This window comes from Aphis gossypii, chromosome 2, assembly GCF_020184175.1.
Source record: "Aphis gossypii isolate Hap1 chromosome 2, ASM2018417v2, whole genome shotgun sequence".
In the NCBI taxonomy this organism is placed as follows: domain Eukaryota; kingdom Metazoa; phylum Arthropoda; class Insecta; order Hemiptera; family Aphididae; genus Aphis; species Aphis gossypii.
The window spans coordinates 73,622,223-73,637,483 of record NC_065531.1 but is presented as its reverse complement, the minus strand read 5'-3'; the positions used below and the strand labels follow the sequence as shown (position 1 = coordinate 73,637,483).

The following is a 15,261-nucleotide window of genomic DNA, read 5'->3' as shown; positions in this document are numbered from 1 at the left end:
CATCACTGAGACCGATAGATTGTATACAAGCTAACAAGTCTACCACGAGCACGATTTAAGATAATAAAGGAAGAAAAATATCTTAAATCGTAACCACGAGTGATGAGTCCATACTCCATTGGTATACCATTAATCGTGAAATCTACAAAACCTAGACTGGAGTAAAAACTATATTATAAAGAGTTATTTAAATAATTTCAATCTCGTCAGTTGTAATAAACAACACAATATTTGCCATTTGAAAAATTATTAACATAATAATTGTGTTGAGTAGTTAAAACGCATATAACAACTGACAAGAATGACATTATCTGTAATAGGACTGATTGGAGATATAATAGTAGGAAAAAAATAAAAGTTCGATTAAATATTTATGCCTTTCTTAAGAAAAATGAAGTATTCCTAAACTCTTAAAGCAAATATAGGTCAAAATATAATATAAAGATCTTTTTTTTTATTTTAAAATAAAATACATTTTTCCTTATTTAATTTAATTTAAAGAATTGAAAAGGTAAAATTATTAGGTATTATAAATATGATACATAAATATTTTTTTATTAATTAATATACGATATACCTATGATATAATATATTCAACTGGACATTAACAATAGATCAGGGTATAATAAAATGTCTCTAGACGAAAATATTTAGAAAATTGTTAGTTCTCAATACAATTGATATTATTTAACATAAAAAAGAAACTAAATTAAATGTCTTGCATACTTTTATTTTTTTTTATGGTTTTGAATCGACGACGCTGTGGGAACCGCTAGCGCATTACTTCCACGGCGAAATTAAATGTCTTAAATACTATTTTGTTGTAAACTCACCCATGGAGTAAAATAACAGTAGAAAGTAGAAACCACAAAAATTGTTTTTTTTTTAAGTTTTTTTACTACTTCAGAAATTCAAGAAAACCATTACGTATACTCGAACTTTAAAAATGTTGTAAAAAAATAGAAATAGATACTGAGGAATCGAGGTAGCTACTACAACAGTAATATTATTAAAAGTAATAATATAGTAAGTAAAACATCCAAAACAAGATTTATTAATTTTCTGGAAAAACAATAATTTAATTTACTTTAAATAAATTTGAAATTGTAATTGAAAAAAGTGGCCTTATTGTTATTGTGATTGCCCAATCATTAATATGCCTTTTATTTATTATTATTGTACCTATATTAATTATATAAATTTAGACGGCGGCTTCATGGGTAGTAGTTTTTAAAAATTTTACATTATTAGTAAACAAAATTTACTAACCCAGTAATTTCATTTAAAACTTATATCAAATAATTTCATAATTTCATAATTTTTAGTATAACAAAAACACGCTTTAGTGTGTGTATACAATTATGGAGATTTATGAAATTACTGAGTTTTAAAGGCATTATAATACAATTTACCAACGTTATATTATTTTCTTTACTTGCGTGGCATTACATAGCTGATAAACGAATCGTGAGTCATAAAATAAGATGAAAATATTTTTTTATAATGATTAATCCATTTTTGTGCTTGTAATAATAATTATTCTGATACCTATAAAAAGAGACAAATGGGGAAAAAAGAACCTTCAAAGTGTTAAAGTATAGTTTTCAGTGGAAGAAGGATTATAAATTTTATAATCATATGCTAAATAAAAATCAAACTGAAAAATTTGTTTGGTAACATCGGATTTGATGAATAAAGCCTTTTATTAAATAATAATAATAGAAAAATAATTTTTTTATACAAATTTGTTTCATTTAATACCTATCTAAGAAGATAAATGTATTTTTTTTCTTACTTTTTATTTATGAGATCTGATAGTTTTATACACAACACATACGTACTAATTATACGAATCGATAACTTCTTGTGAAAGCGATCACAAGAAATGTTGTCAAAATGTGTAACTTGGAATGTTGGGATTTGTCCCGGCGCAGATTCAATCTGGTGAATTATGTCTTATAATTGCCTCTCGAAATTGTTTAAGTAGTTGCCTATTTTACTCCTTGAAATTTTCTTGAAAACAAAATATTAATTGTAACACCAAATACTCTATTACGGTTATAGTTTTAGATTCTATGTGAAGCGAGCAATGATGTATTGTTTTACAATGATATTTATTTCTTTTTTTATTCTAGAAACACTTTTTCTCCTCCTAAACTTGCTCAAAAATATCAAGTGTAGCATCTTTTCTAAAAGGTAATGTTCTTGAGCTGGTACTTTAGAGAGATTATTTTTCAATTTTCGAAACGGTACTTGAAATAAAAAACAGTTAAATGAGAAAAAGTACGATTTCACAATATTAAATAATTACTGACCACGTTTTCTACCAGAAAACACCGGCGAGCTTCACTCAGAATCGTTTTTGATGGCTTTCAATGGTGTACTGTTGCTCACAGATAAGTCTTCATAAGTTATTCTTGTAGTGATTAAAAATTATAAGAATACAATACAGGCACAATTTTTTTTTATTAGTATTTGAAGTTCAAATATTGACAAATATTCAACAAAATCATGAATATTTGCAAATTATTTTGTAGGTATAATTCATAAAAACCTGAGTACAGTAACTGGAGAAGTCGGGAAGGTGGAATACATAAGGATTAAGGTTATTTTATTTTTATCTGTGAGCAACAGTTGGTATACTATTGCTAACAAAAACGATTCTGAGTGAAGCTCGGTGGATAGTATTATATTATTAACAACCTATAATTTGTTATATATAGGTAGTAAAATCTTATATATAAAAATGAATCGCAAAATTTGGTAAGCGCATAACTCAACAACGCCTGGACCGATTTCGCTCATTCTTTTTGTTTGGGTCGTAATGTCAGGAGAAGGTTCTTACGGACGAAAAATTTGAGAAAGTTATCGGGTTAGAGAAATATGACGAGGTGGTGATGAAATTACAGAGGCGCCATCTATCCAGCAAATAGTCAACTAAATTATTTTTGGTAGTCAATGGCAACCATTAAATAAAATAAATCATTATTTAAAATGTTTTTAAAAATGCATGCAAATAGACATACAAACAACGCAAATGTTCGCAAATGTTCGTTGAACTTGTTATATATAGGTAGTAAAATAAACAAATAGATACATCTAAAATAATAAGTAGTTAAAAAATATTATGCTATTATACAATATCATTTTTTTTTGTTCTAACAATTAATATTTGTTTTGTATTGTATTTTACATAGCTATAACAGCCAAATTTGTTACAAATAATTTTAAAATGTTTAATGTACATAAGAATGTACTAAGTATATTTGATTACCTAGGTAATATACGATTTATGAAATAAATGAATTTAACTTGTGAAATCGTACTTTTTTTCTCATTTAACCGTTTTCATTTCTAGTACCTAGGTACCCATAGGGGTATCTTGGCGTGGGCAAATAATATTATGTTCATTTGCTACAAAAATTATTTTTTCCCCCATGTGAAAAGAGTTCAAGTTATGCCAAAGTACCTACCGTTTCGAAAATCGCAAAATGACCTCTCTAAAGTATCAACTCAAGAACATTACCTTTCAGAAAAGATGCTACACTTAATACTTTTGAGCAAATTTAGGAGGAGAAAAAGTGTTTCCAGAATAAAAAAGAAATAAACATCATTGTAAAACCAAAACATTCCTCGCTTCACTCAGAATCTAAAATTTTTATATAAGTCGCTTAGAGCTGAAAATTTAATATAAGATTTTCCTTAAGTTTAACTTACAATAATTATAAAAGAACTTAAATTTTGGTGTATTCAGGCCGTTAAAACATAGGTAAATCACCTTTTACACCAACCATTGAAAACTATAGTGTCAGTTAAAATCGCGAAAACTAAATAGCAAAAAATTCAAGTATTTTTACTATTTAGTTTAATATTATGGATATCAATCATCATCATAATAATAATTATATAATATAAAATTACAATTAAAAATTGCTATGCACGTGGCATATTATGAATATAATATTATATATATATATTAATATTATACATAGGTGTATAATTTATTATAGCGTATGCTTGGCTAAAAATAATTAACAAAAAAAAAAATCAAGATCAGGATTAGTTTTATATTTGTTAAAAATACGACTTGAGTACTATCATATTATAAACGGACAAAAAAATAAAAAAGAATATAAAAAGAGAAAAACATTTCGATTTTTCTTTAACTTTTATACATCCGCAGATTGTATATAAATGATTAAGAAAACTATAACTCTTAAAAATTGAAAGTGATTAATACTTATTTATGATCTATAGGACAACTCTTCTATTGAGAGTTGATATTTCGAGCATTTTTAATGACATTTTACATATTCCTTTCTGAAACAAATATAATAATAATTTTTATTAGTTTCATAGGCGTTGTGATATGAATTAGGTATAAATTAGGTATATACTATCAATGATAAACACTATACATAGGTGATAGGTAACATATTTAATACATTTATTTAATAAAAGTTACTAAAAAAAAGATTTCATAATTTAGTTCATATAAATTATCATTTCACTGTCAGCTTGAATTATTTTTATTATAAATAGCTTATAATAATTAACCTGATCTAATCTACTACACAAATAAATTTATTTCATAATATTAATTATAATCAAGAAACAAATAAATCATTTCACTTTCCGCATCAAAGTAGATATATTTATAAAAATATAAAATCATTAATAAATTGAAAAGTGTAGACTAAATCAAGAATAAAATACATTTGAAGTCCCAAAATAATACACCCAGATGGCCAGATATATATCCAACACACATTAATTTATGAACAGTGTTTTTATTTTATTCAGAATAAATTATATGTAGGTAATTTAGTAATTAATAATAATAAGTCGTTTAAGGTCCTTTTTCAATTTACATTTTTTTTTTTTAGAATAAGGTTTTTAACGGGTGCATGAAAACATGCAAAAACATGTTTAGTGAACTCTAATATTTTGACAAGAGGATAAAGTAAGTTATATTCTTCATATTCTTTTATACCAATGTGTGTATTTACCAAAATCAAATTTTGGATTAGTATCCTTATTTTTTTGTGGCCAGTTTTTCAATACATTGTTTATGATCTAATTGACTATAAACCTAACCTGTTTCATAAGCTACACTATTTGTAGCTTCATCGTTCATTACAATATACTTAATATTCATTAAACTATAAATTATAATAATCAATATAAAATTATAAAATGTAAAATAGGCTATAAGTAACTATTATACAAATCCCGGGGAGAAATGATAACAATTTGTTCAATTTTAGTATAGACTACAGAGTGTATTATTATAATATTTAGTATTTACTAATAGGTCAAGTATGGCCTAAGGAATATAATAAGCTCCTTAATAAGGCATTAAGCAATGGACCAATGTATATTTGAGTAAACATCCAAACACTCTGTACACAATTATCCATTTGGAGAGTCGTTTTATGCAATTTTTTAGAGGTCAATCATTCCTAGTGTGTTATATTTCTTATTAAAAACAATAGTAGTTTAAATATTACATTGATGTGATTCTAAAACTTATTTTAATACTTTGTAAATATGTTATTTACCTACTCTGTAATGATATTTCTTATAATATAATTTAATGTTTAATAAGATTGTTTGTATAACATTTTAAATATAAAAATGTAAATAAGTAATTATAATTAATAGGTACAAAGGAGGATTCATATAATTATTATAAAAGATTATTTTAATGTAAATAGTACATCAGTGTGAAAATAATTTTATTGTAGTAGGTACTTAGTACTTTTTACATAGGTATGAAAAAAATCCCAAATTGTAAAATACCCATGTTTATGTTTGAAGATAATGCTGGTGATGTTGATGTATCTTAAGCTATAATTGTTGAGCAATTGTTAACCATAAGTCCAGGGCCTGTTGAAAATATACCCATGGTAGAAGATAATGGTGATCAATAATTATGGGAAAATCTTGGCTTGAAAAAAAGTATTGGGAAGATTGCTTCACAAATAATTAAATATTATTTATAGTTAAGACATAATATAAGTATTAAGTATTAATTAAATAATTTATTTTAATTATAAAATATGTTTATAACTTAAATTTTTAAAATTGTGATGTTTTGATTTTCTGTATTGTACGCTGCTCATGCTGCATTAGGCAATTAGGCTTGTATGAAGTGATTAAAAAATGTGCAGATCTAAGCACTGATTTAATTAGTTGGAATGAACAAAGGTAAGATTGAAATTCAATATTTATATTATATAGGACTTTAATCTTAGACTTTAGGTTCTTAAACTTATAAAGAACATAATAATAATAATAATAATGATACCAGATACAAAATAAATGACTTATAAAATAAATAATAAATGTTCAAAACATGACCACTGATGAAAGATTTAGAAATTTCAGACCCCTAACCAATACACCTTGAATTTCCTCTTCAAAAATATTTGAAATTCATCAATAGATTAAAATGTTTAGTCCGAGATAATTCTCCCCATCTGAAAGTGTTTTCAATCACATTAGAAACAAAGTTATAAAAGTTATTAATTCAAAATATAAAAACAATTTAAATAAATTTTCCTCCAAAAATAATTGAATATTTTTAAAATCGATCAAAATCATTTTATTTGAAAATTTATAAAAAATAGTTTAAATTTGTAGTACTTAGTAAAAATATTATAGTACCTAGAAAATAAAATTAAGATCCATTATAAAATAAAAATGATCTTGTAACAAATGTCATTAAAAAAATCATTAATAATAACTAATAAACCTAAAAGTGCTAATTGTTTCTTGGAAATACATTAAGATGATATACGTTATAGACTTCTATGAAACCTTTAGTATTCGTATGAAACTTAATAAAAAATAAAAAAATACAGGCAAAAAATTTAAGCAACCTAACTATATGTTTTTCAGTAAGCCTAAAATATTTTTCCATATTATCCCTTATTTGTTATGTTATTATATTTGAAATATATACATATATATATGTATATAAATTATGTTTATTACATCAAACAAATAGTAATTATTCCCACCATGCCACTGCGCTTTTTTTAGTAGATTATGGCAATTTCATAAAAAAGTTAATAATTAACCTATAACTATGGTCAGTGATGATCTCATGTAGGCTAACGTATTAGACGTGTTAATATTAATAATGATCACTAAGATTTAGATTTGTTTTCAAAAGTCAAAAAATTTTTGTTAAAGCAAACAACACTTATCAACTTATTAGAGTGTGTTTAGAGGGTAAAATACACAAGATTCCATTTTTCTGTGTACATGACATAAGTCTGACTGAAGCGGAACCCAATTCGTTCACTGCATTGCCATTGTTTTTTGGATCTGATCAAGAACTCAAGCCTGTAACCAGAAAACTTAGACTACTAAAATAAATAGCTTTTAATTGTTTTAGAGAACATTTTACTATCCACCCTTTTTTATATAATAACAAGCTAATATTATAAAAACTCCAATGAAAAAACTAACATAAAAGCATTACCAAAAGACTAAAGACAACTGAAGTTTGATTTTGCTTATAATTTTTTTTGGAAAAAATTTATTTCATAGTGATTTCTAATGTGAATAATAAAATATCATATTGCCCAGGGATGAATGAATACAAGTCCTAGGAATAAATATTAAATGCCTGTATTCTCATTTTAATTTTACAACAGGTTTTCAGTAAAATATTAAGATGGTATTAAAGAATTAGTGAACTTTGTAGCACTTTAAAATTCTCAAGTTTCATTTATATCAATAAAACCAATAATTTTGACTATTATAACTACTCTAAGTTCATCACCAATTTATGCTTTTGTTAAATATTAGTTTGAAATTAAGTAATAAGCATCTACACACAAATTATTATTACTTTTTATTTTTTTCACATTATACAATGTAAAATATATTAGATAAATTTATATTATATTTTTAATGATTTAAGTATTATGTTGGTAGTTACTTGATTATTTTCATACTTTATTTATTTTTAAGTTTTTATAATTCCATTTTACATATTATACATAAATCATTTTGTTTTTAGGTTTAGTTTTTATTTGCTTTATCATTAGGCATAAATGCCATTCATAGTGGATGTAATTGGCTATTATGGATGAAATATTTATTTGTCTTTTACATTATTACAATGTTGGTTTAATTTGAATATTTTTATAAAATAATTATATTAAAAAAGAGTGGTCAAGTGAGTAACACTCTGCTGTATAGTAGGTCACTATAATTTATATATTAAATTTGAATCCAAAGATAGGTATCATTGTATACAAAAAACAATTCTGAATTCTCCAAACTTTAAGTTCTTTTATAATTATTGTTAGCAACATTTATGGAAAATCTTGTTATAAAAGAAATATTATTATTTGGTGTTCCATGATCTCAAAGAGTTTATAAAGCATTGGTGTAGAGCATTTGTGCCTCTGACCTAGTCAGCTAAAGGATACAATACTCAACTAAAATAAAGCAGTTAAATATAAATATAAAGAAAATGTTATAAAATGAGGTATTATAATTTAAAATACCTATTTTGATTAATTAAACTTATAGAATGAGATACTGTTATTAAAATAATTAGGCCTAGAGATCTACTCAAATACCTACTAATTTTTTAGTTGAGTGGTGCCGTAGAATGATTTTTCATAATGTGAATCTTCATATTATTTATTAATAGGTAATTTAATAAAGTATATCATCACTCATAAGTGACACTTATTGATATATATTTTGTATAAATTTTTAATAAGAATAATAAACACTATTTATATAAAAAAAATCTTTATTAATAAAAATACTGCAATGAAAAGTAATTAGGTGTATCATACATCAAAAATTAATTTTTATATCCAGTACCTATGCCTACCATATAATTAAGTTAAAAGGATTATTAGGAAAAACATTATATATAATGTCTCAAGTTCCCTAATTATATATATATTATAACTATTACATAAATAAAATAATAATAATAACCATAATAAATTAATGCAATGTGTGAAGAATAATTATTGTGCAGTTATTTACTTGTTCCAAAATTTAGCTTCGCTAGGTTTTGTTTCTTTATACGTTTTTTGTATGACCACTAGTATCCATTGGCATTTCTTCACCTTGTATTTGAGTTATAATTATTTTTTTCAATCTAGCAAACTCATTCTCATCAGAAGCACTGCGTTTTAGTACACTTTGTTTAGTATCAACAGTACAAGCTTGCACTGTGGAAAGAACATTTTCACTGGAATCACTAAATTGCTGTAATGTGTCTATCATGTTGCCAACATCATTAGCTCCAACATCCTTACTAACTGTCCAATTTACTTCAAGACAATTATCTTTTTGATTAAGTTCACCAGAAATCAAATTTAAATGGATTGCTTCAATGATTAAGTTTTCCAAGTCTTTGACATTATCAATGTTCAACTCTTTCAAAAGAACATCATAAGATATTATTTTCATTTTATTGGCTAATTTAACAATTGTCAAGTATTGCAGTTTTTTTATCTGGGGCTCACTAAGTTCTGGCAAATATTCTTTGTTCTCCAAATAATCCAAATAAGTACCTCGTGAAAACAAGCGTAAAAGAAGAAGGTATGGTGCATGATGTGTAGTCTCCAGTGCAATAACATTAGGGCATTCTAAGAGTTTTGCAAACACAGATGTATCAACACAATTCAAAGCTTTTTTAATTACCATCACTAAACTGTCATCTTCCATTTTTTTTAAAGCTTCAATGACGAACTCCTTCAGAGGTTTATCAATTACTTTTTTTTGAAACATTGTGAACAAGACTCAGAAATTCAAAACCTATAAATTTAGTACATGTATATAATATTAATTATTAACAGTTAAGAGGATGTCAGCACACTATTTGTTTTCTCTCTCTGGCCCACATGCAACATAGACAAAACACATTTACGCAGAATCATTTTTTCTATGTTTTAAAGTAATCTTAGAGTAAAATCACCCATTACAAAAAAGATAGATAATAATATTTTTGGGGGAATGACACATCGATTTTATATTTTATTGTTATTTGACTTTGTATTTGACTTTCAAAATAAACAAAATAATGTTGTAAATTTAAACGATGTTTAAATTGTTTTGAGACCACATTTTGACCAATTGATATGTCATTCCCTCAAAAATATTATTCTCTATCTTTTTTGTAATGAGTGTTTTTACTCTAAGATTACTTAAAATCATAGAAAAAATTATTTTGCGTAAATGCGTTTTGTCTATGTTGTTGCGTGTGGGTCAGAGAGAGAAAAAAACAGTGCGCTGACATCCTCTTAATAAAAATTTAACTTAAAAGTTCAAATTGTTATATACTCACGCTTAAATATAAAATGTTAATGGCGTATTCGGGATTTGAATTATTTCAAAATTAAAAGGTTCCTTTGTCTGTACTCTGTATTTAGTGTATTCTGTGATCATACATACGGTTTATGACGGCCAGTCACTAGTCAGTAGTGGTGCGATGGCGCCATGCTGAACATCACTGTAGCGTGGGTGACGTATCATCTAGATCCCCGTCCTACTATATCCCCGTGAGTCGATTAGTTCCCCTGTCAGCTAAATCCCCCGTGGTATTTATATTTATATTTACATTACGTATAACGAAAAGATTCCATTTTTCGGGGGGGGGGGGGAATCATATTATTTGATCAGTGATGCCCAAATTGTCATTCGCTCGACTTCGCGCTGTGCTCGGTTAAAAAAAACCAAAATATCCCTCTACTTGTTGTGTAAAACCACTTTTAATAGACAAGGGACAATTGAAGGGTGGTTCATATTATTATTATGACATTTTAACGTAAATAGTACATTAGTGTGAAAATAATTTTATCGTAGTACTTGGCACTTTTTACATATTATGTCGGTAGGTATTTATTTGTCGATGGTATTTTTAATATCAAACAAGAGATAAATGATTGACCTTTAACTTTTAGAATACTAGTGTTAATATTTTAGTTAGGTTAACTCCTGACCAGCCGGAGTCCTCGAGGACATCGGTCAGGTGTTCGTAGGTGTTCGTGGCTTGTAATAATTAATCGTTGATGTCTGGATGGTCGGGACTGGGTAGAAGCGGACGAAGTTGAGAGCTGATTAGTCGTTACTACCCATGGACACATAAAACAACTTAACGGACTGCACGATAAAATATTGAAGTCAGCAGCCATATAATATGCTAACGGGGCAATGTTTGAAAATTTTTATTATGAAAATTAATTCGTCATATTTTGTATTATTATTAATATAGCTATCTTATCTATTGAGTTATTTTGTAAACATTGGCCTCACGACTTCGACGTTCCTGTGGGAATGTAATACCACACATATATAATGTATTATAATATATCTGTGTGTAATATGCAGTCCGCTATCTAGTTGTTTTATATGTCTATATGTTACTATCCAAGTCGGTCGAGGCGAATACCCAGAGCGCGCTCTATTTCTAGATATAAATGTTTGAAGTTAAAAATGTTCATATCTCCAATATATTGTTATAATTAAATATATACTTATATACAAATTTAAAATAATTGTATTATGCACCTAAAAAGATTCGCCTGTGTGTACGCCTTATGGTTATTTGAATTATTAACATATTATTATAATAAATACCGTAAAACAGTGTGGATAGGTTCATAGTATAATATTTTAAAATAAAACAAATGTTTTAATCCTCGCGAATAATATATTTAGCTTATAACAAAACAATTAACATCGTTAATCACATGAAAATACGTAATTTTGTTCAAGTTTGAACTTTTCACGTGTCTTTAAAAAATAATAGTGTATGTATACGTTTTAGTTATATAATATTATAATAGCTACTTATATAGAACATTGTATTACATCTGTTTAATTAGCTGTAAAAATTGAAGATTTTATAATTTTTTTACTACAAAAGCATTAGCTTCAGATAAGCTTGTAATTTTCATGATTTTGTAAAAATTTGAACTTCAAATTCATATAAAAAAATTGTTACTATTTACATTTTTAATAATTTTATACACGTATAAGAACAATTTATTTGGGATTATGTGTTAAGTTTTTTAAGGATTTTTGACCTAGAGAATAATTTTTTACCGACATTTATAGAAAAAAAAATATTAAAAATCTTATAAATTATACTATGTCTACAAAACGATATTATGTGAAATTTTTAATTCTCTACGTTTATTTGTTTTTTAATTAAAACAAAAATAAAAATATGGTTTTATGAAACACTGTCCATTTTTGTTTATGTGTACCATTGCGTTTATTTTTTGTATTTTATGAGAACACAAGAGTTTTAAGGAATGTAAAAATGGTAGAACGATAATAATATATTATTTGTTACTGTGTAACTGTGTAAGTATATATTATATGAATTTAAAACATGTGAATATTCTGCTGTGAAATATTCACATATTACAAACTGTCCATTGTAACGTTGCTATGTTAACGAATTTACGACGGCCATAGTTTAAAGTATGTAAAAATAAAAAGTATATTCATATTATATATATTATGATGTATATTCGTATATATACTTATTATTTTTTTTTATATATTATATTTATTTATTATAATTAATATTAGGTTTACTTATTTGTTTAATTTAATTTTAATAATTATTTAAATACTTTTTCGTGTTACATGATCAATCGAATCTTTTGTTTGAGTAAATAAATAAATATAAACTACCCAACACATATCTTTGAATCTTATAGAACAATCCGACTTGGATATTCGGGTCTACATAATTTTATTATTTGTGCCGAGGGTTGAATTTTGGTCGCCTTCAAACCCTAGTAGGTATATAACAAAGTGAAAAGGAGGGTTATTCTTGGAACTATGGCGGGGACAGGCGGGGTTCTTTTGAAATACACAAAGGACTATAATATGTGGCCGTCGGTCGTAAACCAGTCTGCGATTCCAAACGAATTCCAACCGCTGCCCGTTTGACAAACAATAGTGCTTGCAGCTGCACGCTACCACCACCAACCCTCGGACCCCCACCACCACCCACCCGTTAACAACCCTCGTAGCACACGAAATTCCACACGTATATACTATACTGCAGGGGTCTCCAAACTACGGCCTTCGAAGTTCGAATAAATTTTAAACGGTCGGCAATATCTAACATTTAAAAATAAAAATCGCATGTGTTATAATTTATGTACTAACTTTTGGCCCGCTAGAAGGGATGATAATACTTTTTGTGGCCATCTAAGCATTTTAATTTAACTTTAGTGTTCAGTTTATTTTTTTACAAATCCTAATAAAAAAAACTGATAATAATACATCGTAACAATTTGCTCAGGTACCTACAATTTGAATGCATATTCATACAACGCCTTACTCATAATTAATAATGTATACATATTTTTTGTTATGTATAAAAAGATTGAAATCATTAAAATTATATAATATATTACTATAGAATATTATAATACGAGAATCCCGAAAAAAAACTTCGGAAAAATAACGTAGGTTAGGTTATACGAGATTACTCATGAAAAACATTATAAAATAATCTGTCTCTAAAAAGTGGTTCTTTATCTCCATGGCCGATCGATAGCTGCAGTCCTCATTTAAAAATCGCCCCTAATAACAAACAGCGTACTGCTGTTGGTTGATGAGACGTGTAGAGCAAAATCGGCAAACTAGTTTATAACACGGGCTCGTGTGCGTTTTTATTTCAAAAGAAATAAAATTACCTCTGTATCACTGTATTCTATTCTTGTATAATATATTATTAATTATTAAATTATTGAGATCTGACCATCTTTTATTAAAGTAATTATTTAATATTTCAGCCTTCCAGTTTCTCTCCAATTTTATATAGGTCACAAACTAATATTATCACTCGCATAAGAAAATGGGCGCGGCGCTATTGATTTCAATTGTTGCCAGCAGTATTTTTGATATACGCCGACGCAACTATACATATAATACTTACAGTGGAACCTTTATACAATTCGAAATTCGAATCGGTAGGAGACAAAAAATTTTTTTTATTTTTTTCAAAATCACAAGGTAAACTGAAAATTTGCTGTGTCAGCATTATATTAAATATCGCGACGTATACATTTCGTAGTTCATCGACGTATAATTTTACCAATAATAAATGTACAATAATGTAGTAGATTAACGTAACTTATTGGAGATATAGACATTATATCGTATTATATCGTTACATTATGACTGTACCTTTTAAGCATTAGGTAGAGATTAGATAGATAATATTAATCGTTTTTCGATTACGATTATCGTTATTTATAATAATACACTTGGTTATTGACCTTTGAGTTATCAAGGTATGTACGTGTAATATATATTAATATTTACTTATATTATTCTATAAATTCGAGTTATAAGCCAAAATTCGACTAAAAATATTTCGACTTATAGAAGAATTCGAATAAGCGAAATTCGAATTATCGAGAAAATTCATCACATATCATATACTGTATGGCTGGGGGGCTAAGGCATGCCTTCGAATCATCGACAATTCGACTTATATAGATGTTCGAGTTACGAGGTTCCACTGTATTAAAATAATATGGCTGTAGAAAACGAATTAATGCTGAGGTGCGGACGAGTTACATTACTACAAATCTATTATTTTTAAATTTTAAACTCATTTATCCATACACAATATACTATGTAGATTACAAAGAAAAAAAAATTATAAACAAATTACCAATGTTCATGTAGTTTTATTAAGTATATTAAAATAGATGTTGAGAGGGTATAGACAGTTTCAAAAGAAATTATACTTCTTTTACTAATAAAATCTACTCGCGTTTATAAATTACTTTTTTTTTAAAAAAAACTTGAAAGACTACTCGTAAAAAAATAAAAATAAATATTTTATGTTATAAAATCTAATTAAGATATAAATCATTTGATAGACTTTATATTATTAGAGTGCGCTCTAGATATTGGTAATTTTATTTTTATTGTCTAACTAATAGGACGTTAAATACCTGCTATTAAGATTTAATACAACAACATTACATTTAATATCATACATTTATGTTACAAAACTCAAGTGAAGTTTTATACATTGGTACAGTGTGTATATTATATACAAATACATATATACATTATTATATTCTGTGATAATATATACAATTAAAAACACAAACTTTATTAATTTTATTATTATTATTATATTTTAAATGTCTCAACATATTACATGTTTTAAAATTTATATTAATATTATGTATTGGAAATAATAGATTACTAAATGATATTAAAGTGGAA

At 26.4% G+C, this 15,261-nt stretch overlaps 1 protein-coding gene across 4 annotated transcripts in view; it reads right to left on the bottom strand.

Moving 5' to 3' along the window:
- Window positions 1–4,047: 4,047 nt before the first annotated feature.
- LOC114121056 (COP9 signalosome complex subunit 7b-like) overlaps window positions 4,048–15,261 on the bottom strand; it is a 38,306-nt gene continuing 27,092 nt past the window's right edge. Inside the window, exons 1-3 of one of the 4 annotated variants that reach the window (XM_027991101.2) lie at window positions 10,334–11,894; window positions 9,028–9,804; window positions 4,048–4,320 (exon numbers count right to left, since the gene is read on the bottom strand). In XM_027991101.2, the coding sequence (XP_027846902.1) occupies window positions 9,064–9,777 (714 nt within the window). In that variant the 5' untranslated portion in view covers window positions 9,778–9,804; window positions 10,334–11,894 and the 3' untranslated portion in view covers window positions 4,048–4,320; window positions 9,028–9,063. Of the gene's footprint in view, window positions 4,321–6,787; window positions 7,354–8,921; window positions 9,805–10,333; window positions 11,899–15,261 lie in introns of those variants that run through there. The other 3 variants (XM_050202233.1, XM_050202232.1, XM_050202234.1) reach the window with 3 other exon arrangements.